The sequence below is a fragment of the Zootoca vivipara genome, chromosome 16 (genome assembly GCF_963506605.1).
Source record: "Zootoca vivipara chromosome 16, rZooViv1.1, whole genome shotgun sequence".
NCBI lineage: Eukaryota > Metazoa > Chordata > Lepidosauria > Squamata > Lacertidae > Zootoca > Zootoca vivipara.
In genome coordinates this window covers 41591566-41619430 of record NC_083291.1, presented here as the reverse complement: position 1 = coordinate 41619430, position 27865 = coordinate 41591566, and the positions used below count along the sequence as shown (strand labels likewise).

General features: G+C 46.1%; 1 protein-coding gene across 6 annotated transcripts; it reads left to right on the top strand.

Moving 5' to 3' along the window:
• Window positions 1-26: 26 nt before the first annotated feature.
• Window positions 27-26765, top strand: CXXC1 (CXXC finger protein 1). 6 transcript variants are annotated; one of them, XM_035141114.2, is made up of 16 exons: window positions 27-99; window positions 308-423; window positions 786-886; window positions 2629-2771; window positions 7437-7595; window positions 7761-7787; window positions 8716-8865; window positions 14298-14405; window positions 18636-18820; window positions 19233-19440; window positions 20743-20853; window positions 22394-22443; window positions 24065-24161; window positions 24748-24900; window positions 25076-25226; window positions 26236-26765. In XM_035141114.2, the coding sequence occupies exons 1-15, from the start codon at window positions 97-99 to the stop codon at window positions 25220-25222; spliced, it is 1758 nt and encodes a 585-aa protein (XP_034997005.1). In that variant the 5' UTR covers window positions 27-96; the 3' UTR covers window positions 25223-25226; window positions 26236-26765. The 6 variants fall into 6 exon arrangements, with proteins under 6 accessions (XP_034997005.1, XP_034997004.1, XP_034997008.1 ...); XM_035141113.2 differs by having other exon boundaries at window positions 7434-7595; XM_035141117.2 differs by lacking the exon at window positions 8716-8865.
• Window positions 26766-27865: the final 1100 nt, after the last annotated feature.

The following is a 27865-nucleotide window of genomic DNA, read 5'->3' as shown; positions in this document are numbered from 1 at the left end:
AGGCGGAAACGGAAATGGAGGGCGGGGCGGGGCGCGGGAAGGCGATTGGGCTTCCTCTTCGCAGGCCCCTTGTCTTGCTCCAGAACAAGGGAGACCATGGTGAGCGCGCGGGGCGGAGAAGGAAAGGGGGCTCTGGGCGCGCCAGCTGCGTCAGCGGGGGGGGGGGCAGGGGGCGGAGGGCCCGGCCCTCCTGGGCCTCGACTTCTGTGGCTGCTTCGGACGGAGGAAGCGGCTGTGGGCAGAACAAGAGGGAGCTCTCCCCCTCGGCAGCCCCCATTAACCTTTCATTCTGTCCTTCGCCATCCAGGATGAATTTTCTGATCCCGACCTGGCTGTTCTGGGTGAGGAGTCCAAATCGGAGAACGGAGAAAATGCCCCCGTCTACTGCATCTGCCGCAAACCTGATATCAACTGTTTCATGATGTGAGTCTGGCTGGAGGGAGCAAGAGCCACGAGGGATTTCGCTTAGGTGCTGCGCTGGGCGGAAGGGACAGGTTTAGCTTAGGGTTTCAAAGGGATTGGTTGCTCGTGTGCTGCGTGGTGCCTCGCCTCTGCATGCTGGACTCGGGTCTTGTTAAGCTGTAGCTGATTTAAGGTGGTAGATCTTGAGGAACAGTGTGGGGTGGTCAGAGCGGAGGTTATTCTTTCTGAGGCCTGCAGTTGTGTCGAAAAAGAGCTTACTGGGAGGGTATGCAGAAAGTTGTATTGTTCTGATACCTGGCTGCCAAGAAGCTGAGTTAGGGAATCCTCACCTTTCCCTTTCTTTGCCCCCCTCCCCATCCCAGAGGCTGCGATCACTGCAATGAATGGTTCCATGGCCACTGCATTAACATTACTGAGAAGATGGCAAAGGCCATACGGGAATGGTACTGCATGCAGTGTCGAGGTGAGTTTACAAACAAGATAGTATTGAGACTGGGCTAGTCCCTGTATAAATGGCAAAGTCCCGTGCTTGGGTCCTTCAGACAGTGTATTAGAAACGTGGAATGCCTTGATTTTGTTTACAAAACTATACATTTATTATTATTACTGGTGTTTGCAAATATGATGGGAAAATGCCACAGAATCTGTAATGGAGGTAAGTAAAAAGAAGCCTAATTTGTTGGAAGCAATCTGAGCTTGAATAGACTATTTTTGCAACCTGGCTCTTCTTGTAAAACATTTTAAGAGTGATCATTTCTTATTAAGGCGACTGTAAAATAAGTACAACATGGCTATAAACTGTGGCTTGCCATGTGCCTTAAAAAAAAAAAGCAGCTGAAGGATTTTTTTCATTTTTTTCCAATTTTTCCAAATTACTACAAATCAAACCAAATTAAATTTTAGTTTAAAACAGTTTCTTAAAATCAGGTTTCCCACTGCTGTTCCGAACATATGATCATCACCATTTCCTCTCATAGCCACATCATTTCTTACTTAGAGTCCAGTTGATATCCTTCACTTGCCTTACAAATAGCACCTCCGTTAAATCTTATAAATAGTCCATTTCACGTGTGTATATACATTGTTGTTCCAGACCTGGTGTGCTGAGAGAGTTAATTATTATCTTCCATTATTCATTTCTTTGCAGTGTTTATCTGGATGGTACAAGGTCACATTCCATTCCATTGTTTACGGACTATGAGCTGCAACCATAAATAACTTACAGAATGCATATCCAAACTCCGGCATTAAAATTCCGCTCTGGAGTTCTTCCTCGGCACATAGTTAAAAGCAAGATCTTTTCTCAAATTGAGCCTCTTTACTACACCTGTTCAGCACCAGTTCATTCTCCCCCTACCCACTGCATTCCTCCAGCAGCAGTTCAGGAATAATTTTAAATAAAGTCCATTCAGCCTTGATTGGGGAGGAGGGCATTGTAAAATCTTGTTAAATTCCTTGTTGAGCATAAATCAAAAGCCTCCCCCCTCTTTTCCGAAGTAACAAACAAAAGGACACACGCGTCCTTTTCATTATGCAGGGGAGGATAGGAAAAAAGACAATTTGAAAACCACAAGAAAGCACAAAGCACCTTGTCCTCCCCTTCCTTTCCCAGCTATTAAGGGTTCTCAAGCTTCAAAGAAAACATTCAGATACCTTCAAAGAGCCAAGTCCAGTCCTTTCGGCAGCTGACTGATCGCAGGCCATTAGCATATGTTGGTTCAGGAGTGCCTCTCGATTAATGCCTATTGTCCAAATTATGGAGGAACCAACCGCAAATCATGCTGGAGATGGAGACTCGTCCATGGCAGGGACACACCCGAGGTCGCACCCGCTCTGCCTTTCAAGTTGGCAGACATGGGCTTGAGCGGCACAGCGGGATGCAGTGAGCTCCCCAGACCCCACTGGGGAACATTGCCAGGATTTTTGCCTCAGAAATCCTGCCTTTCCCCTGCCTGAATCTCCTTGCTGCCTGTGGAGGGCAGCAAGCAGCTACTGCCATTGACTCGTGATGTAAGCACTGGAGTTAATTTCTTCCTCCATGTAGTTCAGTATATTGTACTTAAGACTTCTTTCAAACTACTTGCTGGACCAGGGCAACTTAGTTTCAGAGAAAGGACTACATCTGCCTGTATATGCACACTACTCTCTGGTCCAAGAGTTGAACCATGTGGGTTCTCTTAGCTACTTTTCCTTTCTGTTCTACAGAGAGAGACCCAGCCCTTGAGATCCGGTACAGGCACAAAAAGTCCAAGGAGAAGGATCGTGAGGGTGAACGGGAACGTGCCGAGAAGGACGAGCTGCGTGCGAAGGCCCAAGAACTGGCATTAGAGCAGAGTCGCAGCTCCAAAGTAAGTGTTTTAGCAGTGAAAGGGGAGCAGAGTTCAGTCCCACCTGTGCAGGGCCTGGCATTCCAACTCCAGAATGTTGAGTGTTTGGGTTCTAAGTATCCTTCAGAACTGTGGGGCAACTGCCTACTCCCAACAGTCATGGTTTGACTGTTTGATGTAGTACAGGTAAATGCTCCTGCCCAGCTTTTTGCCTCCTTTGTCTGTTCTTGATTAGACAGTATAATGATTAATCATTATAGAAGACCATAGGGCTGTAGCAAATGGTGTGTGGAGTTCAAGCCATTCCTTAGAGGTCTTTGGTGTATTTGCTGTAATAGCCGCTTCAGACTTCTTTGGGACTTTCGCTCACCTTTGCCCAAGTGGAACACTTGCCATAATAGCTAAGCAGCATTCATTTTGCGGCAAATCTTCCAAGAGATTGGTTGCCATCTCTTTATTCCTAATCTCCCAACACATCTCCCCCCCCCCCCCGCAATCTGCTTTCCTCTGGCTGGATCCTTTTATGCAGAGCTGGTTATCAAGCTAAAGGACTTGCTTCCGATAGAGGCTAGAACCCAGTATTTGTGGGGTCGGATAATTTTATTATTCATTTATATAGTTCATTTATGAATTGCTTCCCATGAGGCATCACAAAGCAATTTGCATTTTTTTAAAAAACATACATAAAACATTTACATATACTGTACAATTGCATATAGAATTTTAGAATTTCCTCTGATTGCTGCGGTTCACCTGCTTGGAGAAGGCAGTCTGGAGTTGCTTTGTTCATTATAATTATTATTTATATACTGCTTTTCTGAGAGAAAATATTACAGAGTGGTGTACAAAATTCAAAGCATTAATACAATCCATCCATAAATTATAACACAAGAATCTAAAAATTCAGTGAACAGTGGCATGGCACAATAATAGCATTTTAAGACAGCACATTTTAAATCCCTCTCTCCCTCCCTTCCTTCTTTCCTGCTCTCCTGTCAATATTTCTTTGGACCTCGAAACGTTTTGTACAGGAATGGGGTGCAGATAGCAGTGTTATGGGCAAGCGAGCAAGCAATGTTTGCACAGAGAGCCCGGTTGCAAGTAGGCATTGCATTGGTCTAGTAACAGGCCCTGGATGTTCAGTTGGAAAGCCTACAAAATATGATGCAGTTAAAATGATCCTTTTGCTCTGCATAAACATTTTCACATCTGATACCCTGTTTAGGTTAGGGGTGGGGAGCCTGTGACCCTCCAGATGTTGAATTCTGACTCCTATCATAGCTGACCATTGGCCATGCTGACTGGGTGGAACGGGAGTCCAGCAAAGGTTCCCCACCATGGATTTTAAGTCATGGATAGTTGTTGCCTCAACCTATTTCCCCTCCTGCCTAGACTAATAATATATATTGTTAGCTTGTTTCTCTCAGCCAATTGAACAGGTTAAAGCCTTTAAATATCTGGGCATTGTCTTTCAGTCAACGGGGTCATGGGTCGCACATGGGTCGCACACCAACAATGTGCCAGAGAAAAAACAACTCAAAGCGCCAATATATTGTCCGTTTTTTTTATATACAAAGGGCGGCATGTACATCCCAGCAGCCATAGAAGTTTTTCAAGCAAAACCCTTGGCGCAGTAACTATATGGGGCCCAAATTTGGACGGGGACTCATTGTAGTTTCCTTGAAACGGTCCAATCCAAATTTTTAAGACAAATCTTTGCCGTCCCGCCATGCATATCAAATGCAGCACTACGCCTCAAGGCCAGTCCCCCATCCGTGGAAACACGGATCTGGCAGAGAACTCTTAGCTATTGGATCCGACTAAACTTAAATCCAGCTGGGCTACTGCCCTTAGTAATATGGGATGCCCGTTAAAGTGCGTGGCTTAAAACTGTGCACCACAAACTTCTTTCATGTGGTCTGCACACACAGCATCTGTTAACGATGGGCCTCTCGAAAAGTTTAATAGCGTCTGAAGGACATTGAGCTACAAAACAATTTGGCCACAACAAAGAAATTCTGTGCATGGTTTGCTTATCTGCCTATCTGCCCCCTTCACACTTTGATGCCTTGCCATCATATCTGTATAACCTAACTATTCCAAAATACAGTGGTACCTCGACTTGCGAATAACTCGACTAACAAATGTTTCGAGTTAGGAACGGAGCTCTGTCCGCCATTTTGGATGCAGTTTAGATAGGATTTTTTCGACTTACAAATTTTTAGATAGGATTTTTCGACTTACAATTTTTTTAATCCCCCCCCCAAAAAAATTGGCTTCTACTTACGATTTTTTCGACTTACGAAGGTCCGTTCGGAACGGATTAAATTTGTAAAGGGACCACTCCTTTACGTTGGCAAGATTGGATGTTTTACCTTCTGTCGTGCTTGAAGGCCGATGTCAAAAAACCCCAATGGAGAATCGACTCTGCCCCTGTGGAGATGGTAACTTGGAGACAATGTCACATGTTCTTCTGGTCTGCTCCCTTTATAAAGACCTGACGAATGAGATTATCACCCCACTCTTACTTACCACTCTAGGTTGTTCATCAGCGGCCACATTGTTTTTCCTTTTATCTGACCAGAATATCCAGACAACAGAGAAGGTCGCCAGATTCATTGAGAAGGCAATGAGACTAAGGGCCACAATCTGAATGATAATTCTGCCTCCTTGATTGGTCCTTTCATTTAGGTCTTATATTTGTCTCTTTGTATATCCGTATAGTTCTGAGGAATGAGAGTATCTTATCACCCCTATTTACCCTCTCAGGCCGGTCACTTGTGGCCACATTGACTTTCCTTTTATCAGGGCGGAATATAAAGATAACAGAGAAGGCCGTCAGACTTTTCGAGAGGGCATTGAGATTGAGGGCCACTATTTGAACGATTATTCTGCCTACTTAGGGTTCCTGTTTGGTTATATTTGTGTATTGTATGTTTGCTTATCTGATTGGCCTTTTTACCTAGTGTTTTTATTTGTTCCATTTGTATTCTTTGATGCTATGGCCTGTCGGCTATGCGAATAAAGTTTGATTCTGATTCTGTTAGCTTGTTTGGACTCTTATGTCTTCACAGTGATGAGCCCTGAAGGTTAAATATGCAGATTGATGAGAGCCACTTGTTTTAAAAGCAGGCGGGTTAAGGTTGCAATCCTGTACTCACCTGGAAATAGGCCCCTTTGTACTAAGTTGGGCTTTCTTCTGAGTATGGGATTGTGCTGTAATATAATATATGTTCATCATGGATCAATGCCTTGTCGTGGCGAAGGGGCTTGAATAACTCAGAGAAGCTATGAGCTATGCCATGCAGGGCCACCCAAGATGGACAGGTCATAGTGGAGAGTTTTGACTAAACGTGATCCACCTGGAGAAGGAACTGGCAAGCCACTCCAGTATCCCTGCCAAGAAAACTCCATGGACAAAGACAACAGGCATAGAAGGGGAAGAAATGGAGGCAGTGAGATATTTTACTTTCTTGGGCTCCTTAATCACTGCAGATGGTGACAGCAGTCACGAAATTAAAAGAGACCTGCTTCTTGGGAGAAAAGCAATGACAAACCTAGACAAGATCTTAAAAAGCAGAGACATCACCTTGCCGACAAAGGTCCGTATAGTTCAAGCTATGGTTTTCCCAGTAGTGATGTATGGAAGTGAGAGCTGGACCATAAAGAAGGCTGATCGCCGAAGAATTGATGCTTTTGAATTATGGTGCTGGAGGAGACTTGAGAGTCCCATGGACTGCAAGAAGATCAAACCTATCCATTCTGAAGGAAATCAGCCCCGAGTGCTCACTGGAAGGACAGATCCTGAAGCTGAGGCTCCAATACTTTGGCCACCTCATGAGAAGAGAAGACTCCCTGGAAAAGACCCTGATGTTGGGAAAGATGGAGGGCACAAGGAGAAGGGGATGGCAGAGGATGAGATGGTTGGACAGTGTTCCCAAAGCTATGAACATGAGTTTGACCAAATTGTGTGAGGCAGTGGAAGACAGTAGTACCTGGCGTGCTCTGGTCCATGGGGTCACAAAGAGTTGGGCACGACTAAACAACAACAACAAAATGATCTGTTGTGTATACGTGTCTATCAGCCACAATAGCTGAATGGAATCTCCATGGACACAAGGCAATATACTTCCTGATGAATGCATGCTGTGAATAAACACTAGTGGAAGGCCATTCCACTCCTGCTCTGCTTGTGAACTTCCTGTGGCATCTGGTTAGCTGCTGGAGATTGAAATGCTGCCCTAGAAGAGCAGGGGTCCCAGCAGGGATCTTCTTCTTCTGTTCTTTGATGCTTTCTTATCATGTTGCTGATAATTGAGGTTTCTGGATGATGTGAGGAAGGAAAGGGAGTACTACTGCCTTGTGCCCAAGTTAAGGACATTGCTGTGGATCCCTCCGGTTCCTGTGGCCAGGAGTGCTTTTCCTCTTGTTGAGAAAGGGGGAACCCTCAGTTTCCCCATTTGATCTTTGTGACAATTTGGGCTGCCTCAGCTGTTCTAGAATATTTTAACATGCTCCATATGGGTCTTGCTCTCTTGTCTTGCTCTCTGATAATATGTATGCCATATCAAACACTTTGGAGGAAGACCAGGATATAAAATTTTAACAAATAGCTCCAGCGATCCCTCTAGATAGCCTCCACATACTCATCTCTCCCCACTTCTTTTCATTTTTTAAAATCAGCAGCAGATCAAGCGCTCAGCGCGCATGTGCGGTGAATGCGAGGCCTGCAGGCGCACAGAGGATTGTGGACAGTGTGATTTCTGCCGTGACATGAAGAAATTTGGGGGCCCCAACAAAATCCGCCAGAAGTGCCGGCTGAGGCAATGCCAGGTTCGGGCTCGGGTGAGTATTTTGGTGGGCACTTTCTGCCCAGAGATCATTGCATGTTTTTCTCTGTGGGTCACTTTCTTGGCTGCTCCACCCCAGAGGAGCAGCCACCTCAAATTCAAGCTGTTGATTTGTGTGTAGCTCACACGTGATTTTTGTTTCCCGTTCTTTTCTTCCTAGGAGTCCTATAAATATTTTCCAGCTTCGGTAAGTTTCCTTTTTCCCTCCAGTTTTTTTCTTTTTCTTTTTCATTAAAAACGGGACTTAAAATAGTTGAGTCTTCAGTTTGGACTCCTGGTCCCCCCCCCTAGATAGGGGAAGCAGAATGAGATGAGACCTGGCCTGTGCACACAGCAAAATAAGGTGGAAAAAAATCTGGGAGTGGTTGAGTGGACTGTGCTGCTTCAGATAGCAGATGGAGTACATGCGGAAAACAAAAATCTCCCTTCCAGAAGGAATGTAGCATAGCAGGGAGAAAATGCATGATCTGGCTTGATTTTATCCCCCTTGCAGGGTGTATTCAAAAATGATAGCCATAAATATATATTGAAAGATAGCCCTCGCCTGTCTTGAAGTGAGATGGTCCATTATGCCACAACATTTCCACCTTGTTCTGCTCTATGTTTGGATACAGCCTGATAGTTAGTGGGGTGTAGTTGAGATGACTTGGTCCCTGGCAGTGCAATCCTGTACATGTTTACTTGGAAGTGAGGCCCTGCTGAGTTCGGTTGGGCTTAACTCCCAGGAAAGTGAATGTAGGATTGCAATCTCAGAGTCTAGTTTGGATACGTTCTCAATTGCAGGTTTTTTTGTTGGACACTTCAGCCCTGCTTTTTTTCTTCTCCTTGATTTTGGGAAATAAGCGGGTGTTGGGATTCTCTCTTCTTTTCTCTTTATTTCTGCTTCTCACACTTTGCTGCTTTGATCTTCAGGGAGTTCTGTTTTCTGTTTACCAAAGCTGTGCTCAGGAAGGGAGGGATGTGCTCACGTCTGTGCTGTTTCGATGCATTATGCTTTTGAAGCCAGATAGATGGCTTCTTTAATGCTTTCCTCTCTTTCTTTCTTCTTTCCTCCCTTTTTCTCTCACTGCTTTCCCCCTCCCTCCCCCACTCCCACTTACCCTAATGCTCAATAGATGTTACGGGGGCGGGAGGATGATCTGCAGATGCTAAAGGAACAGCTAGAATCGGCTGCCACACCTGAACCTCTGTCGGATGACGATCTGCACATAGATCCCGATTTGTATCAGGAGCTTTGCTCAGGGGCCTTCGATGACCAGAACCTGGTGAGACCTCTGCTGGACCTGTTCCATTGGGATTCCTTGGTCGAGTTGGCAGGCCTCATGCATACTGATGTCAAAAAGCTGTGTCCTAGGACGGGATGTGTTCTGGGTTGCTTCTTTCTTGCCCCACCCCATCTCTTATTCTGTGCTCTGAAATTACTCAGATCAAGTTCGCTGGAGAAATGTAGCCAAAGAGCATGGCTAAACATTCCATATTAGTATGTGATTTTAGAGCTCCCTGCTTATCCACTTTCAACTATTCCTAGAGCACGGTATATGAAATCTATCCTGGGGTCTGCTTTTTGTTGCTGCTGCTGTGGCTCACCTTGTTTCCGCACTTTAAGCCATCTTTCCTTCAGGTCTCTAAACTCTCTAGCCCTTTTCCTCTTGAGTGTTTTACTTTTTAGCTGACTGCTTACACAGACCCTCTTCTTGCTCTTGATTTCCAGCCCCTTCGCTTCTTTGTTTTACCAGAACCTCTTACTTAACAGCATATAGGTCTGCCTGTGGAACTTCCATTTCTTTTTTTAAAAAAACCAAATTTTATTTAATTTTTTTCATAAAGAAAGATTTTTAGATAAAAAATGTAAATAAAAAAAATGAGAGAAAGAGAACGGAAAACACCAAAGGAAAAGCAAAGAAATAGGAAAAAAGGAAAAAACTTCTGATTTCCCTCCTGTCAGTTACATAAAAGAGATTATTCAAAACTAACCGTACCCAGCCACGCGTTGCTGTGGCTCAGTCATGGGCCTCCTCCATTCAGCGTCCCCGTTCCCCACCCCAGCTGCATGATGTCGAAACACCCCTGTCTCTGGTCCCCCCGCCGCGTGACGTCATCTTCCTCCCGCGTGACAGCACCCAGCACCCCAAGTGCTCTTTCTCCCTCTCGCACGCGTGTTCTGGCAAATGCCCCCATCCTGTCCCCCCAAGGCATGGGCCTTGTCCACTCAGCGTCCCCATTCCCCACCACAGCCGCACACCCCTGTCTCTGGTTCTCCCGTCACGTGATGGGAGGACCAGAGATGGATGTGTGTGAGGACACCCACCACCCCGACACATTCCTCCTCCCCAAAGGCATGGCCCACCTCCACTCAACTCTCTCGTTTCTCACCCCAACCCCGTACGTTCTTCTTCTTCTTTGGCGATCACTCGTAGCCGAGTAAGATTGTCTTCCATAAACACGGTTTTAACAATGAGTCCGTAAGTGACTGTGGAGGCCAATTCTGGATCCGCACGTCCTTCCACAGTGGGGACATTGGTTTCCAGGTGAGAGCTGATTATGGTGTGGATTTGCCAAGTGTGCCTTCCTCTTAGCACGTTTCTCCCTTGTGTCCTGAGATCGAGTTTCTTCAAAGCCCATGACACCTTTGGGAAAGGCTGTTCTCCAACTGGAGCGCTCGCAGGCCAGTGTTTTCCAGTTGTCAGTGTTTATACTACATTTTTTAAGATTTGCCTTGAGACAGTCTTTAAACCTCTTTTGTTGACCACCAGCATTACGCTTTCCATTTTTAAATTCGGAATAGAGTAGTTGCTTTGGAAGACGATCATCAGGCACGTGACGGGAGGACCAGAGACGGGTGTGCGTGAGGACACCCGCCACCCCAACACATTCCTCCTCCCCAAAGGCATGGCCCACCTCCACTCAGCGCCCCCGTTCCTCACCCCAACCCCGTACCACAATCCGAACGTCACAACACCTCTCTCTCTGTGGTCCCTCCCGTCTCTCTGGCCATCTTCCATCCACCTCTCTCTGCTCGCCTCTGGTCATCTTCCTCCCGCGTGATGGCACCCATCAACCCAACCTCTCTTTCTCTTCCATCTGCACACCCCATGTGCATCTTGGGCCTGGCCTGCTCCCCTGGCTGTGCTATGCTGTGCAATGCCATGCTATCGTGATGTCACAGGTAGTCTGCAGCCAATGGCAGCAGCTGAGACGCCCTCAGTTGTGCTGCTTTGACATGTTTGTCTAGAAAACATGTTCTAATTTCTCACAGGTTTGACATTTGTCCAATCCTAAGTTTATACAAACACTCCCTTATTCGCATGCAACACTATGTCCAAATTTCAACACAATCGGTCAAGCGGTTTTGGAGTTAGCTGGACGCATACGAATGGGGACCTTTTACATTTATATATATATATATACACACACACACACACACACACACACACATGACACCCAACTGATCTGCTTTCTGTTAGGCAATATTTTCCAGTCTTTTGACCCAAATAGATAATTCATTTTCCTTTTTACACAAAAAGTGCAAAAGGGGATCACTAATTATTATTAATGAATGTCATCAATTTGCTGTGGTTTTCCTTGATTTTTTTTAAAAACGATTTCTTCCAGTTATGTTTCTTCCATTCTTTTTCTAGAAAGAGCACTGGAGGCCTGATAGCTTTTTCCTCTGAATTCACATTAAGTTGTACACAGAGTATTTTCTCTCTCAACTCTTATTTCTGTCAGCTCAGGGTGTCATTTCATCTCTCCACCCATGGCTTCATTCCATTCCTCCAGCATTGCAACTCTCCCATTTGGCTATTTCATTCCTCCAAGCACCTGTGTGTAAGACTTTTCCATTTCACCATCTGTTGCCTCCAACTCTACCATTTCACCCTCCTGTTCTGGCAATCCTTTATCCATATTCTACTGTGAAGTCTCTGTATCCTCTTGGATTCCACTTTCATTCACTATTTCATCAGTCTTAGCTCTAATCACTTTTATTTGCTCTTCAAACATTTGCTGAAGGTTGTCAACAGTCAATGGAATGTCTAGTGATGTATTTGTCATACTGAATGTTCTTGATCCTAGTATCAATTCAGTCTCCATCTTAATATCTTCAATCTTCCTTATCCAACTTAAGATCTTCACAGTGTTATCTCTTTTCAAAACACATTCCTTTCCCATATATGAAATTTGAAGTAGCAAAATTCCATTTCAAAGCAACACTTTTGTCAGGATAACAGAGAACTAAACATAAAGAAAATAGGGATCCTAGCACTCAGAATTCCCTTGATTTTTTAAAACCTTATTGATTCAAATAATTAGAGCATGCTTTTTGTTTATCTTCAGCCCTTAAATGATCAACTCTTCTTAAAGCCAGAAATTAGCTCACACACCAGACGTAAATTTCAACCAGCAAACGGAGAAACCTCTTTTCGTCTTAAACTGTGATGAGAGAAAAGAAGGCTTTGCAGACCCAATGCCCTGAGTCCTCTTACATGGCTTTTGGGCAGGATGCTGATTCCTTCGCTCTAAGAGCCTGTGTTTCCAGGAGCTGACAGCTTCTAAGTCTCCTAACCATTTCTCTCACAGAAGCTGTACTGTTGATTAATGTTCTACTGTGGAAAATCCCCACCCCCACAGTTGTTTCCACCATGGTAGCTCTGTTTGTGGAACAAACTTCCACATGTGGTATGGAATTTTCTCTCCTTGCTGCCCCCCCCCCTGAAATCTTCAGGAGGTTGGGAGACCTTTGCAAGTAGATTTTGGGAATGTGTGGGGAAAGGAGGGAAGGGGAAATCCGTTACACAAATAGAACTCTGTATGCTTGTCACTGAATGTAACCCTTTGTGAACATTTGGAGCTGTTGCTGCTGCTTAGCTGCTTTCTAGGCAGGCAGCAGTTGCTTTTTTGCCTGTATTTACAGTAATTGCTATAACTTGAGAGCCAGTATGGTGTAGTGGTTAAGAGCGGTAGACTCGTAATCTGGGGATCCGGGTTCGCGTCTCCGCTCCTCCACATGCAGCTGCTGGGTGACCTTGGGCAAGTCACACTTCTTCGAAGTCTCTCAGCCCCACTCACCTCACAGGGTGTCTGTTGTGGGGGAGGAGGGGAAAGGATATTGTTAGCCGCTTTGAGACTCCTTCGGGTAGTGATAAAGCGGGATAGCAAATCCAAACTCTTCTTCTTCTTCTTCTAACTTACCTTAATTAATCCCAAGATCTTAAAAAAATAAAATAAGCAAAGATTAGGATGGTGGAACTAAATGGCAATTAAGGTGGAAAGTACATTCACCATGGGCTAGACACCTGTGGTATTATAGATTGAAGACCCAATTCTTGATGACTAGAAGATCTGCCATAGAATCATAGAATTGTAGAGCTGGAAGGGTCCCCAAGAGTCATCTCGTTCAGGCATAAGCAAACTCGGCCCTCCAGATGTTTTGGGACTACAACTCCCCTGATCCCTAGCTAACAGGACCAGTGGTCAAGGATGATTGGAATTGTAGTCCCAAAACATCTGGAGAGCCGAGTTTACCTATGCCTGATCTAGTCCAACCCCCTGCAATGCAAAAATCTCAGCTAAAACATCCATGATGAATGGCTATCCAACCTCTGCTTACAAATCTCCAATGAAGGAGATCTTACCATCAGAAAGTTCTTCCTGGTGTTGAGTCAGAATCTGCTGCATCGTAACTAGAATCCATTGATTCAGGTCCCCTCATCCAGTGCAGGAGAAAACAAATTTGCTCCATCTTCCCTGTGAAACTTACTTAGATACTTGAAGATGGCTACTATTTCTTCTGTTTACTTGGGACTGGATCCCAGTCATTCTGATACCTGGTTGTAGATGTTGGCAAAGAAACACTTATTTGTGGCACATATCCATAGGTGGCAGTATAACTGTCTATTTGATCCAACTTACTTAAAAAGTTGACCCTCTTTCTATGTGAAGCATGGAAAGCCATGAACTGTCCTACAAAGGGGGAAAACCAGATTTGAGTTTGCATGATGAAGTTGCAGCACGAATAGCAGCTGGTGGCTGTTGGGTCTGATCTGCTCCACTCTCCCAACTGCCAGGAAGAAAAGAAGGGTGTGCAAGGGCTGCACCCCCCATTGCAAGCGCTGGCATATATGGGTTTGGCCTGGAACCTCTTCACTCCCTCAGTGAAGAGGTTCTTCCACAAAGCTAGCTGTTGACCAGGATGTGAAGTTCAGATTGCACACAGATCTTTCTTGGGGGGCAGGGACCAAACACTTTCCTGCCCTCCTTAAGGCAAACTACCCTGCTAGACAACCTCCAGATCCTTTTAGCACGAGAATGGGGAACCTGTGGTTCTCTGGGTGCTGCTGAACTACAACTCCCATCATCCCTGACCATTGGTCATGTTGGCTAGGGCTGGTGGGAGTTGCACTCCATGGGTTGTAGTAGTAGTAGTAGTAGTAATGATAATAAAATTTGTTATTTGTATGCCGCCCATCTGACTGGGTTCCCCAGTCACTCTGGACAACTCCCAACAAATTAAAACACAGTATGACATCAAACGGCTGCTTTCAGATGTTTTCTAAAAGTCACATAGTTGCTTATTTCCTTTACATCTCACCAGAAGGTCTTCCACAGGGTGGGCACGACCACCGAAAAGGCCCTCTACTTTTGCACATCTAGATTTATTGGAGGACTCGTTTTACTTTTCTCTCTTTCCTCCTGTTAGCCTTGGCTCAGTGACACTGACGATGCGCCCTTCCTTGATCCTGTGTTGCGGAAACGTGCTGTGAAAGTGAAGCATGTCAAGCGGAGGGAGAAGAAGTCTGAGAAGAAGGTATGGTCCTAGATGGTGGGTGGGAAATGTCACTACAACTCTGTAAGAGTGCCAGGCTTGTTTTTAGTGACCAGGCCTTTTCCCAGAGATGCAATTCATTTTGGGTATGTAACAGGACAAATCACACTCATAAAATCAGAATATTTGTTTATTTATTGAGATTTTAAGGTGGTTTTTCACTAAGGATCTCAAATTGGCTTCCACAAATTAAAACTAAATACAATTTTAGATTAGATCATACAATATGAACAACACAGAACAGGCCAAACTGAAACCCTAGGGCAGGCTCAACAACTCAACTGGAAGCCTGGGAGAAGAGTTACCATAAGTCTTGACTAAACAACCAAAGGCTAACAGCAATATTGCTGTCAGCACCTCTGCGGGCCGAGAGTTCCAAATTCAGTGCACAGTCCCTGGGAAGGATGGTACAGCACAGTGAGCAATGGGTGGCACAGCAAACACCCCCCTCCCCTGTTGATCCACGGTATCATTGTGGCCTCAACTCCCAACCCATGGAGCTGCTCAGGAGGCCGGGACTGAAGTACAGTGAGGGGGGAAAGTATTTGATCCCCTGCTAAATTTGCCTGTTTACCCTCTGACGAAGAAAGGACCAGCCCATAATTTTAATGGTAGGTTTATTGTAGCTGTGAGAGACAGAATAACACCAGGAAAACCCCCAGAAACCCAGAAGACAAAAGTCAGAGATTGATGTGCATTATAATGAGTGAAATAAGTATTTGATCCTCTATCAACCAGCCAGATGTCAGGCTACCTGGTATCTTCACTGTATGTAACGAGCTGAGATTAGAAGCACCTTGTAACGGATTGACACAGTTTTGAAATATTTATTCCTACCTGGCTGGAAAAGAGTTAATCCACCTCCAGCCTGACTGACATAACATTCTGATGGGGGCGGGACTGTTCCCAGTTTAAATGGCAGTTGGGAGTTGGAGAGTAGAGGGTCAGAGAGGGATGCAGGAGCTGTAGTAACAAGTCTGTGTTAAATAAAAGGAAGATATGTGCTTTTAAGAACCAAAGAAACTCATGTTTATAAGTTAAATAATAAAGTTAAATGTGCTTAAACGTTCACTGACTCGGCAGTGTCTCAGTACCTTCAGAGGTGTGACAAAGAGGGGAGAAGAAAGCTTTCCTGGGGAAGAGGAAACTGTTTGCTTTTTCTCCTGTCATACAAAGGGCTGGTTAGCGAAGCCGAAGGAGCCACATAGTTGCCTAAGGGAGAGGCACACTGTAGCAGTAGGGATCCCAGGGAGGGAGACCCCACTGGTGGCAATAGGTTTCGAACACAGTGCCTGAGGTACTCTGGAGACAAGTCCAATTTGGACACTCGAGGTTTTCTTCTCCTGTTTGTAGAGAAGCACAGGGAGAGCCTCTGATGTTAAAGCAGTGAGGGGGGATCCATCACACACCTGCTGTAAGGAAGAGGTCTTACCTGTAATCCCAGCTCGTTACAGTACCTGTACAAAAGACACCTGTCAACAAAAGCAATCAATCCAGCAGATTCCAAAGTAGCCACCATGACCAAGACCAAAGAGCTGTCCAAGGATGTCAGGGACCAGATTGTAGACCTGTGCAAGGCTGGACTGGGCTACAAGACTACTGCCAAGCAGCTTGGTGAGAAGGTGACAACAGTTGGTGCAATAATTCACAAATGGAAGAAACACAAAATAACTGTCAACCTCCCTCGGTCTGAGGCTCCATGCAAGAGCTCATCTTGTGGAGTTGCAATGATCAGGAGAACAATGATGAAGCAGCCCAGAACTACATGGGGGGAACTTGTCAATGATCTCAGGGCAGCTGGGACCATAGTCACCATGAAAACAGTTGGTAACACACTACGCCGTGAAGGACTGAGATCTTGCAGAGCCCACAAGGTCCCCTTGCTCAAGACAGCACATGTACAGCCCCATCTGCAGTTTGCCAATGCACATCTGATTGACCCAGAGGAGAACTGGGTGAAAGCGCTGTGGTCAGATGAGACCAAAATCGAGCTCTTTGGCATCAACGCAACTCGCCGTGTTTGGAGGAGGAGGAATGCTGCCTACGACCCCAAGAACACCATGCCCACCGTCAAACATGGAGGGGGACATATTATGCTTTGGGGGTGTTTTTCTGCTAAGGGGACAGGGCACCTTCACTGCATCAAAGGGACGATGGACGGGACCATGTATTTTCAAATCTTGGGTGAGCACCTTCTTCCTTCAGCCAGGGCATTGAAAATGGGTCGAGGGTGGGTATTCCAGCATGACAGACCCAAAACACACGGCCAGGGCAACAAAGGAGTGGCTCAAGAAGAAGCACATTAAGGTCCTGGAGTGGCCTAGCCAGTCTCCAGACCTTAATCCCATCGAAAATCTGTGGAGGGAGCTGAAGGTTCGAGTAGCTACGCATCAGCCTCGAAATCTTACTGACTTGGAGAGGATCTGCAAAGAGGAGTGGGACAAAATACTTCCTGAGATGTGTGCAAACTTGGTGGCCACCTACAAGAAACGTCTGACTTCTGTAATTGCCAACAAGGGTTTTGCCACCAAGTACTATGATATCTTTTGCAAAGGGATCAAATACTTATTTCACTCATTCTGATGCATATCAATCTCTGACTTTTGTCTTCTGGGTTTCTGGGGTTTCTCCTGTTATAGTCTACTCTTGCTTCCCCCAGCATGGTGCCCTTATGAGGTTTCAAATTGCAACTCCCATCAGCCCCAGGCATCATGGTCAGTAGTCAGGGAAGGTGGGAGTTACAGCCCACAACAGCTGGAGAAAGGGGGTTCTACTCTGACTGGCAGTGGCCCTCCAGCATAGGCGCCACCTTCCGAAGAATTGGGGGGGGGGCAATGCGTGATGCTGGAGAAGCTGGGCACGGCATTGCAGCAGTGGCATGGCTTCAGTGGCTGCAACGCCTCCTGCTGCTGCCCCTGCCCCTGGTCTGGGGCTGCTTCTGCCTTCTTCCCCTCTGTGGCAAGAGGAGAAGGAGCCACGGCCATTGAAGCTGCGCTGCACTTGGTTCCAGGCCTGGCCTCCTTTGGAGCATTTGGGGCAGAGCTGAACACCACAGCAGCGCAGTGGCAGCACAAGCTCTGGCTCCTCCTGCTGCCATTGGCCTGGGGCTGCTTCCTGCCACCTGCCACCTTTGGACTTTGGGGGGCGGGGTGCCCCCTCCCAAAAATATCAGGGGGCCCCAAAGGGCTCAGCCCCTAGGAGATGGCGCCCCTGCCCTCCAGAGTCTCCGGCAGGAAGTGTTTCTCCCCATTTAATTGAATATATCACAGATTAAACCTGGGACCTAGTACATGTGAATCTCTGGTTCTTCCTGGCTTATGCATTTTTGTGTGTGAAAAGTATCCAGTCATTGCATGGCGACACAAAAATACATATGAAAGAGGAGAGTTGTTGCATTGTGTCAGAAGACTAAGCATATGAATGTATTTACAAGAGGTTGTCTTAATACAAGAAATAACTGGTGTGACAACCCATTTTGGTGATTGCTTTAGACTTCAGTGGCTTCTATTAGATGATGATAAAACCACTGTGGTGTAGTTGCTAAGCGTTCTGGACTGTGAGCAGAGAGACGAAGATTCAAAGCCTCTGAAAGAAGCCCTTCCAATCCAAGCCCCTTCTGCCTGCTTCCTCAATGGTGCAGCCAATCCCAGCCACCTGTGTAGAGCTCTCTCCAAGCACTGACCATTCAGAGAGTCTTAGGCTGCACATTAAAGCCATTAGCTGATAATCAGGGCTTCAAAGGGCTTTGCAGGCATTGCTGGAAAGCTGATTAGCATTGTCTGCAACCCCCTTTTTGGCCCAGCTGCAGTTTTACTGGCCCAGCTCCTGACACCATAACAACATCAAGTATAAGGGGTGGGTTTGGTTTGGCCAAAAGGCCTGGAGATACCCTGCCCCTGCTTTAGGGGAAGGATAGCAAAAGGAATGAATGTATCTGCCTTCCTCCTCCCCTGCTATAATTACCAGTGGAGGGTGTTAGAGTTAGCGGAAGGAGTGGAGGCAGTTGGCATGTCATTGCTGCCTGAAGTGCCAGTGCTGCATGAATGTACTATTGCCTTTATGGCCAAACTATCCTAATCACAGAAGTAGGAAATGGGCGGCAGTAAATGGGATTGCCTGTATTTGAAGGTCATGAGTAAACCCCAGTGGCCCTTTTGCTCTTGCAAGGGTGGGCCAAATCTAGCCATGTAATCTCTGGTTCTTGCCCTGCAGAAGGAAGAGAAATACAAACGTCACAAGCAGAAGCAAAAGCATCGCGACCGGTCAAAGCATGCTGAGCGGGTGGACACCAAAGACCCATCGTCACTCCACCAATGCCTTGGCCCTGGCTGCATCCAGGCTGCTCGGACCAACTCCAAGTACTGCTCGGATGAATGTGGCATGAAGCTGGCGGCAAAGTAAGTGGTGGAGCCTTCCTTGGGGAGCAACTGTTCCCTGCCTTATTTCTTTTCTTAGCAGCTTTGCCCATTCATTGGTTTTCCCGCGTGGGTTGGGTAATACAGGGGTTTGTGTGGCAGGAAAGAGAGTTTGGGCCTTTAAAATGTGGACTCACTTGGAGCCCTTTGGATGCTTAACCTTAGCCTCAGCTCTTCACCTGTCCCAAAGACGTAATTCTGACATAACTGAAAGGGCACTTTGGAGGAGGAATGCCATAATGCAGTAATGGGCAAAGTGAATCCCCTAACAGCCTAAACCTGGGAGCAGGGGCAGCAGTTTCAGTTGTGGGAGTTCTGGGTGGTTTTTTTATGAGCTGAAAATGCTCCCATCCCATTCAGCTGCATGCCCCCTCTTGTCTCTGTCCTTTCCCAGCCGCATATATGAGATCCTCCCGCAGCGCATCCAGCAGTGGCAGCAAAGTCCATGTGTGGCGGAAGAGCATGGCAAGAAGCTACTAGAGCGGATACGGCGGGAGCAGCAGCAGGCCCGGCTCAAGTTACAGGAGATGGAGCGCAAATTCCATGAATTGGAAGCTGTCATTGTCCGGGCCAAGCAGCAAGCCATCAAAGAAGACGAAGAGGTACCTGGAAGAAGTGCAGGAGAAAGGAGCAGGCAGCCAGGCCTCCTCTCTTGGAGGGTTGCAAACAACACCTCCTTAACCTTCCAGGAAGGACTTGGGAGCTTGGGTGCATTAGGCTACAGCCCTTTTGCAACCTCACTATATACGTGTGTTTTATTTTGTACATTTGGTTGTAAATTTCACAGATAGTTGTGAACATTGACAGCATGGGTCTGGCCTACCTGTGACTTATTCAGTGTTGGAATGGCTGCATGTGAACTTTATGCTCCAGTCCAGAGCATTTATTTCTGATGTTCTGAAGGGATAAAGAAAATGACAACAGCTCAAACTTCCCTGGGAATTTTATTGCAAGGGGCAGGATATAGATTCTTATGATAAATAAGCTATAGTTCAGCTTGCTTTTGCCTTATGATGCTCAGGTGGGCAGCATCTGCTGGTTTCAATGGATGCCAAAGCTTCCTTGTTTAATCCCTGGTGTGACCAAGCGTTAGGATCTGCATTAGGCATTACAACACATTTGGGTGAAAACAAAGCAGCAGCAGTAATAATAATAATAATAATAATAATAATAATAATAATAATAATAATAAATATATATTTATACCCCGCCTATGGGACCCAGGTGGCGCTGTGGGTTAAACCACAGAGTCTAGGGCTTGCTGATCAGAAGGTCTGCGGTTCGAATCCCTGCAACGGGGTGAGCTCCTGTTGCTCGGTCCCATCTCCTGCCCACCTAGCATTTCGAAAGCACATCAAAGTGCAAGTAGATAAATAGGGACCGCTCTGGCGGGAAGGTAAACGGCGTTTCCGTGCGCTGCTCTGGTTCGCCAGAAGCAGCTTTGTCATGTTGGCCACATGATCCAGAAGCTGTCTGCGGACAAACGCTGGCTCCCTCGGCCTATAGAGCGAGATGAGCGCCGCAACCCCAGAGTCGGACACGAATGGACCTGATGGTCAGGGGCCCCTTTACCTTTATCTGGCTGGGTTTCTTCCAGTATTGTTCTTTGCTAGGAGCAGTGACGTAAGGTGTTGGAACTGTTCTTGGGTTATTCTTGGGCACACAGCAAGGCCTTTATTTATTAAGTGCTTCCTAAATGTTTTAGTACTGTAGTTTACCTTGAACTGCAAAAACTGGGGGGTGGGATTTTCAAGTGTCTGGCTGAGAGGAGTTTGGCTTGGTGGGTTGTAAGTTCTGCAGGGTTGCTCAGTACCTCCTCATGGAGATGTAGGGTGGGATGGTGTTTGCTTTAAAAATCTGACCACTATATCCTGACACCTGCTTGCCTCTTTTGTCTGCCACAGACCAGTGAAGGAGACAGTGATGACACAGACTTGCAGATATTCTGTGTCTCCTGCGGCCACCCCATCAACCCCAAGGTGGCACTGCGGCACATGGAGCGGTGCTATGCCAAGGTTAGCTGCCTGTCTTCTCTGCGCTGGGTAACCTTGGTGTTGGGCTTCAGGGGCCTGTGTTTGAATGGAGACGCTGCTATCCAGCTCTGAAACAGGGATCTTTGTGGCATACCTGAAACTGGATTACAAATGGTTTGGTAGATGTAGGTAACCCCAGGATGTGGAAAAGTCTTAGCCCAAAGAGCCTCCTTTGCTGGAGTGTGGAGCAGCTTGCTAATTTGCTCCGTCAGTGGGTCAAGCGAGATTACTGTCCTTTAACATTTGTCAAGCAGCTATAGACAGAGCTGCATGGAAAAACCCAATGCAAATTCTGTACAAAGAACAATTGAGTTCAGGAAGCTGAGTAAATAACTTACATTTTCAAGAACTAACTTCTACACCCTCCCCCAAATGTGTATGAAAGTATTTCTGAAGAAAGGGTAAAATAAAAAAATTCCTTTAGTAGCACCTTAAAGACCAACTAAGTTTTTATTTTGGTATGAGCTTTCGTGTGCATGCACACTTCTTCAGATACAGTGTGCATGCACACGAAAGCTCATACCAAAATAAAAACTTAGTTGGTCTTTAAGGTGCTACTAAAGGAATTTTTTTATTTTACTTCGATCCAGACCAACACGGCTACCTACCTGTAACCTGAAGAAAGGGTGTTATTGAAATGCAATACGCTGTTCACCTCTCCCATATCTAACCTATTATCTGCATAGCTGATGTTTTGGGAACTGCTGGCCACATGATGTTTTGGCTACTATAAATAGTTTTAGCCAATGTGTTGCATAAATATGTGGGGATAGGTCTGTTGATGGCTAGATGCCTTGGAAACGAGCTCAGCTTCCATATTCAGAGCCTGGAAGTCTGGAGTTACCTATCATTTCTGTGATCGCCAAAGAATTGATGCTTTTGAATTATGGTGCTGGAGGAGACTCTTGAGAGTCCCATGGACTGCAAGAAGATCAAACCTATCCATTCTGAAGGAAATCAGCCCTGAGTGCTCACTGGAAGGACAGATCCTGAAACTGAGGCTCCAATACTTTGGCCACCTCATGAGAAAAGACCCTGATGTTGGGAAAGATGGAGGGCACTAGGAGAAGGGGACGACAGAGGACGAGATGGTTGGACAGTGTTCTCAAAGCTACCAACATGAGTCTGACCAAACTGCGAGAGGCAGTGGAGGACAGGAGTGCCTGGCTTGCTCTGGTCCATGGGGTCACAAAGAGTTGGACCATAGCTGCCAAGTTCTCCCCCTTTTTAAGGGAAATTCCCTTATGCTGAATAGGCTTCCTCGCGAGAAAATGAAAAACTTGGCAGCTATGAGTTGGACACGACTAAACAACAACAAATCATTTCTGCAGGAGCCCTGCCCACCAGTCAAAGTGAGGCTTGGAATTCGATTGGATTTCTAGCTCACTGGCCGGTAGCTTAAGAGCTAGTTGAACTTAGGTGGAGGATCTTTTCTTCACTTGATGGTGCTTTTAATGTTTGTTCTGCTGTGACTTCATAGCTGTGTTTTTCCCTCCTGTCTCTCTCTCCCCATCCCCCGCAGTACGAGAGCCAGACATCCTTTGGGTCTATGTATCCAACACGTATTGAAGGGTAAGCTACCTGCCCAACTCTCAAGCTCCTTTTCCCTATGGGCTGTTCACCAAACCCTTGCCATGGGTGCTGTCTGTCTTGCAGTTCTGCTCCTTTGTTACATAGTTATCCTGATGGGAATAAGAAGCTGTGAAGAAATGCAATGGCCATTTCCAAACCCAGTACTGTCCACTGGGTGGGAATCCAGTTTTTGCCAATACATATTTAATGTTTGTAGCCATAGGCCATTGCAAGAGTTGGAATCCATAGCTTCCTTTCCACTCCCAGAACAATGTGAGACTTTTGCATCTCACTTACGGAACAAGGGAATCCTAGTGCCTTATGTCAGCAGTCCTGGGTGCCCCACCTCAATGCTCACTTTCTTTTTATGAAAGGTGGGTGGGCATAAATAGTTTTTAAAAGTGTACCCCATGTTGCTAGTTGGTATTAGTGCGAAGAAAAGGGTGCTTGGAGTACGTAATCTTGAATTTGATGTCTGTCTGAGCTGCTTTTGAATGAATGAATGGTGGCTTTTGTCTGCTTGGAGAGAAACTGACACTTTACTCCTGCATGAGCAGGCACATGGGAGAGAGTGGATTAAAAGGCTTGGCTTGTCAAGGTAGACGCCATGCTTCAGCCTAAAGCATCCTTAACAGGTAGCAGGCTAGGAGGCCCAGTTCTCACGGAGGTATTAAAGGGGTGTGGGATCTACCATTAGACATTGGGTGGGGCTTAGAGGGGGGAAATAAAACCCCTTCATGCAGAAAACTAAATGTCAAGAAGGAATGTGTCCTTTTACCAGACATCTAGTTTTTTTGCTTGGGGAATTGACCCCCTTTAGTAGGCATGTGAATCTCTAACTGTAGACTGAAATTGTGTAGTTCAGGCCACCTTGGTTTCCCATAGGAATCCGATTGGCCACTGTCAGAACAGGATGCTGGACTAGATGGGCCATTGACCTGATTCAGCACAGGCTCTTTTGGGGTTCTTATAAATTGGGTCCTAATACTGTCTTAGAACTCAGCAACATCTTCATTTTAATGGTCTTCCTAAGTAGCTTGGTCCACTGCTGACTTTAACAAGTTATGAAGGGGCCACTGTGTGCATTCCCACATATTGGTTATTGGCTACTTTGTGGAGCACTGGGTGGAATCATTTGGGAAAGAGAATGGGAGTGAAATTTGTGGAGAGGGTTATTCTCCCACCTCAAAATGTATTTGTGGGGAAGCAGGAACCCCATTCGTCAGGTTTCTCTCTTCCCCCAACTGCTGTTCTTTCTGATCAAGAAACTCTGATCTCAGATAAGGCATAATTAATTTCGCTTTCAAATCCGGAACATACATGCTATGCATGTAGAAGATCTCTGCTTAAATCTCTGGCAACTCCGAGTAGGACTCTGAAAGACCCCTGTCTGGAACCCTGAAGAGCTTCTGCCCATTAGAGTGGATAGGACTCAGCTAGATGGAGCAGAGGCCTGACTCCAGGTGAGGCAGCAAGGTGTGATCCACAGTGGATGTGCAACCTTGCTTTCCTAGCATTTAACCTGAATTGACAATCTATATTTTTTAAAAGAACCCATTTCTTATCAAGTTCACTGAGGATAAGGCTTTGTAATCTTACCTGTGTGTATTCTTTTTTCCAGGGCAACTCGCCTTTTCTGTGATGTCTACAACCCACAAAGCAAGACCTACTGCAAGCGCTTGCAGGTCTTGTGCCCAGAGCATTCCCGTGACCCCAAGGTAGGAACAGAGTGCTATTCCGGTGAGGTCCTAGTCCACTGTAGTTTAGGAACAGGCTAGGATAGGCCCTCATTCAGATTGAGGAGGGGAATGACTCTTTAGTTTAAACCCTGCCACTTGACCAAAATCTTGAATTTTTTCCATTACTTTTGGGATAGAACTTTAAGGATCTTGTACCATAATTACCAGATCGTCTGCAAAGGCCTTCAATGTATGTTCACTTTTCTTTACTTTTATTCCTACTATTTCCTTATTTTCTCTTATATTTCTGGTCAGCACTTCCAGGACCAGAATAAACAATAATGGTGGTAGCGGGCAGCCTTGTGTGGTTCCTTTTTGTATATTACATTTATTTGTTATTACCTAATTTACATCTTTGCATTCTGCTCTGAGTAAATAACCCATATCCCCCTATTAAAGTCCGAATAAGTTATGCAAAATGAGAAAATGTATGCAATTTTTACAGGTTGTAGAACTGCACTTCTCTTGTGCTCCATTTGGATTATCTTTGTGCAGAATATTTTTAGTGAGACACACCACAGCTCTGGCTTCATCCTGCTCAATCTTGACTGCGACTTTTCCCTAGGTGTCAGCGGATGAGGTGTGTGGTTGTCCCATGGTAAAAGACGTGTTTGAGCTCACAGGGGAATTCTGCCGCGTGCCCAAGCGCAAATGCAACCGCCACTACTGCTGGGAGAAACTGCGACGGGCAGAGGTGGACCTGGAGCGAGTGCGCGTGGTATGGATTGGGAACTCGTGTTAGGCCTTGGGCGGGTAGACAGCACAGGAGGACAGTGGCCCTGTCATGCTGCCTGTGAAATAGGCTGGTCAATTTCAGGCAGGGTTGCAGCTAATGGGAATCCTTTGGACGATGGACTACGTGTGATTGCTTTCCTCTTGCTCCTTTGTGTCAGTGGTATAAGCTGGACGAGCTGTTTGAGCAGGAGCGGAATGTCCGCATGGCTATGACCAACCGCGCTGGACTGCTCGCTCTCATGCTGCACCAGACGATCCAGCACGATCCCCTGACCACAGATCTGCGCACAGCCACCAACCACTGAGCTGGTGAGTTAGCGGCATGAGTGTCAGTGTTGAGTGCTCATGCAGGGCAGGGACCGGAGGTAATTTGGCTGAGGAGGACTCTATTAACATATTTTTTCGCTCCATAAGACGCACCTGACCAAAAGACGCACCTAATTTTTAGATGAGGAAAGGGGGAAAGCCCTGTTTTTTTGGGATCAGCTCAAAGTTGTGCAGCTTCTTTTGCAAATGGGAAGAGTCCCGTTTTTGGGTGAATCAGCTCAGTTGTGCAGCTTTTTTGCAAAGGGGGAAAGCTCCATTTTTGAGGATAAGCTCAAAGTTGCTGAGCTTACCTTGCAAAGGGAAAATAATCCTGTTTTTATGGGGTTCAACTCACAGTTCTGCATTTTCTTTAGGAAAGGAAAGGGAGCCATTTCTACAGTTTCCAGACAGATAATCTAATCAGCCAGTCACATGTCACTGCAGCCTCCCTCTGCAGAACATTAAACAATGGAGGCCTGGGCAAGGGGGCGGGGCCTGGAAGGGAGGTAGCTCCTTTATCTCCCTCCCCGATCTCTTGCAATCAGCTGATGAGCGGGTTCCTTTCAACTCCCTCTTTCCCTCTTGTTAGCCTTTGACTCTTCCTTAAAAAAAAAAGCACGATCTGCTTTTCGCCCCTGGGCAATTTGGCCCCAGGGACCACACATTCGCTCCATAAGACGCACAGAAGCCCCTCTTACTTTTTAGGAGGACAAAAGTGCATCTTATGGAGCGAAAAATACGGTGCATGAGATGACTAAGCCCTGTCAACCTTTGGCATTGGTCATGAGCCCAGGATTAAAAGCTTTTCTTGGCTACTGTGACCACAGGAATGATCCGGGAGGCTCTTTCTCCTTGGGTCTGATCAACAACTTGAATCGCTTGCATGCAAATTGGCCTGCACTTCCCTGCAAAAGGGCAGCAACTGGAATCCCTGGCTCAGTTAAGGGGAAGATGGTAGGATCCTGCGTTGTTTCTTCCCTTCCCTAAAATCTGTCTTCTTTTTCCTCTGCAGGTGTTTTCCTTCCTGACCAGACCTTCATTATTCAGTGCCAATTGAACCAGAATCTTTTTTTATTTTCATAAGCTCTCTCATTTTTTTTAAAAAAATTTAATTAAAATGGTCTGGTGTTTTGGCTCTGAGCCCCTCCTTCTTTATCTTGTAGAATCTAGCAGTCTTTGACCTCACCCCTGTGCCAGTGGCCTTTAGCCTTGCCTGTATATAGCCTTTTAAAAGAAATATTCATACGGTTTTAAGTGTGGAACCCCCCCCCCCAAAAAAAAGGAAATGAAAAGTGTTTTGCTACTACCGGCTTAGGCTAGCCCCATCTTCTCTAAGCAGGATTTCAATTAGATGTGATGCTGTATTGCAGGAAAGACATTTCTAGGCATTAAGTGGCCACCCCCTTTCCATGTAGTTGCTGTTGGCTAACAAACATTGAAAGGCTATTGAATCAGGGCAAGGAAGGCAGCCATGCACAAACAAACTGTTTTATTGTGCTGCTGCTTGGAGGCATAAGAGAGTCTAATAAAAGGTACATTCAAGTGTTCCGTGAGTGTGTGTTAATTGGGTAGGATGTCTTGAACGTGTGAATTGCTGTTTTATCTGCTGCTGCTTCTTCCCTGTCTTTCTCTGTCCTTGCTGGTAACCCAGATCTCTTCTATTTCTGCAACCTCCCCTTCTTTTGTTATCTGTGCAAGAGGTGGCAAGAATAAGTTGTCTACCAACCTCGTTTACCTGATCACTGCCAGAGTGCCAGATTAATCCACCTATAGTCCTCATATTGTGAAGCTTGTCCATGTGTCTTCACTTCCCTGCTTTTGCTGTCTTCCCATCCCACCACAAGAAGTAGACTGGTGAAAGAGAGCCCTAAAAAGCACAAGGGCACAAACTTAACTTGTATTAACCTGAAAGTAGAGAAAAGCCAGCCATCATGGTCAAGGATGATGGAGTTGTAGTTCAACAACGTAAAAAGGGCATCACACTGGTTGCCTTCACTGGGTCTTTGTGTTTAGATGCCACAGCCATGTGTTGGTGATACCTTTTTGTTGTTTTCCACAACTCTCCATGCCTGACGACATTCAAAGGTTTTTGCCAACTCTGTTCCCTATTTCTTCTTAGAAATAAAATGGCAGGTCTTACTCCTACCAGCTTTTGATGGTAAAACCTGTAGATAGCAGGCATTTATGCATATTGCTGGCATCCGTCTGTCGAGACAATGGAGTACACCTCCATCGGTGAAGTCAAACCGCTGCATTAGCAGCACCAAAGTGACCTCCCTGAGGTGCAAGCCTGGGCAGTGTCTATGGAGGTCCTGGGCTTGCATCAATCAATCAATCAATCAATCAATCAATCAATCAGTCAATCAGTGTTTATTATGGAGCTCCTGGGCTGCCCAGACACCAGAGCTTTGGGAGGAGAGGCATGCACCTAAATGTCTCTTTAATAAGTGATGTGACAAAACTGTAAAAGTAAAGGGACCCCTGACCGTTGGGTCCAGTCACGGACGTCTCTGGGGTTGCGTTGCTCATCTCACTTTACTGGCCGAGGGAGCCGGCGTTTGTCTGCAGACAGCTTCTGAGTCATGTGGCCAGCATGACAGCTGCTTCTGGCGAACCAGAGCAGCGCATGGAAACGCCGTTTA

Coding starts and splice junctions, on each gene's coding strand:
- CXXC1 (XM_035141113.2), top strand. Junction 14,406..18,635: donor AGAAGAAGTCTGAGAAGAAG/GTATGGTCCTAG, acceptor CTTGCCCTGCAG/AAGGAAGAGAAATACAAACG. Junction 18,821..19,232: donor GGCATGAAGCTGGCGGCAAA/GTAAGTGGTGGA, acceptor GTCCTTTCCCAG/CCGCATATATGAGATCCTCC.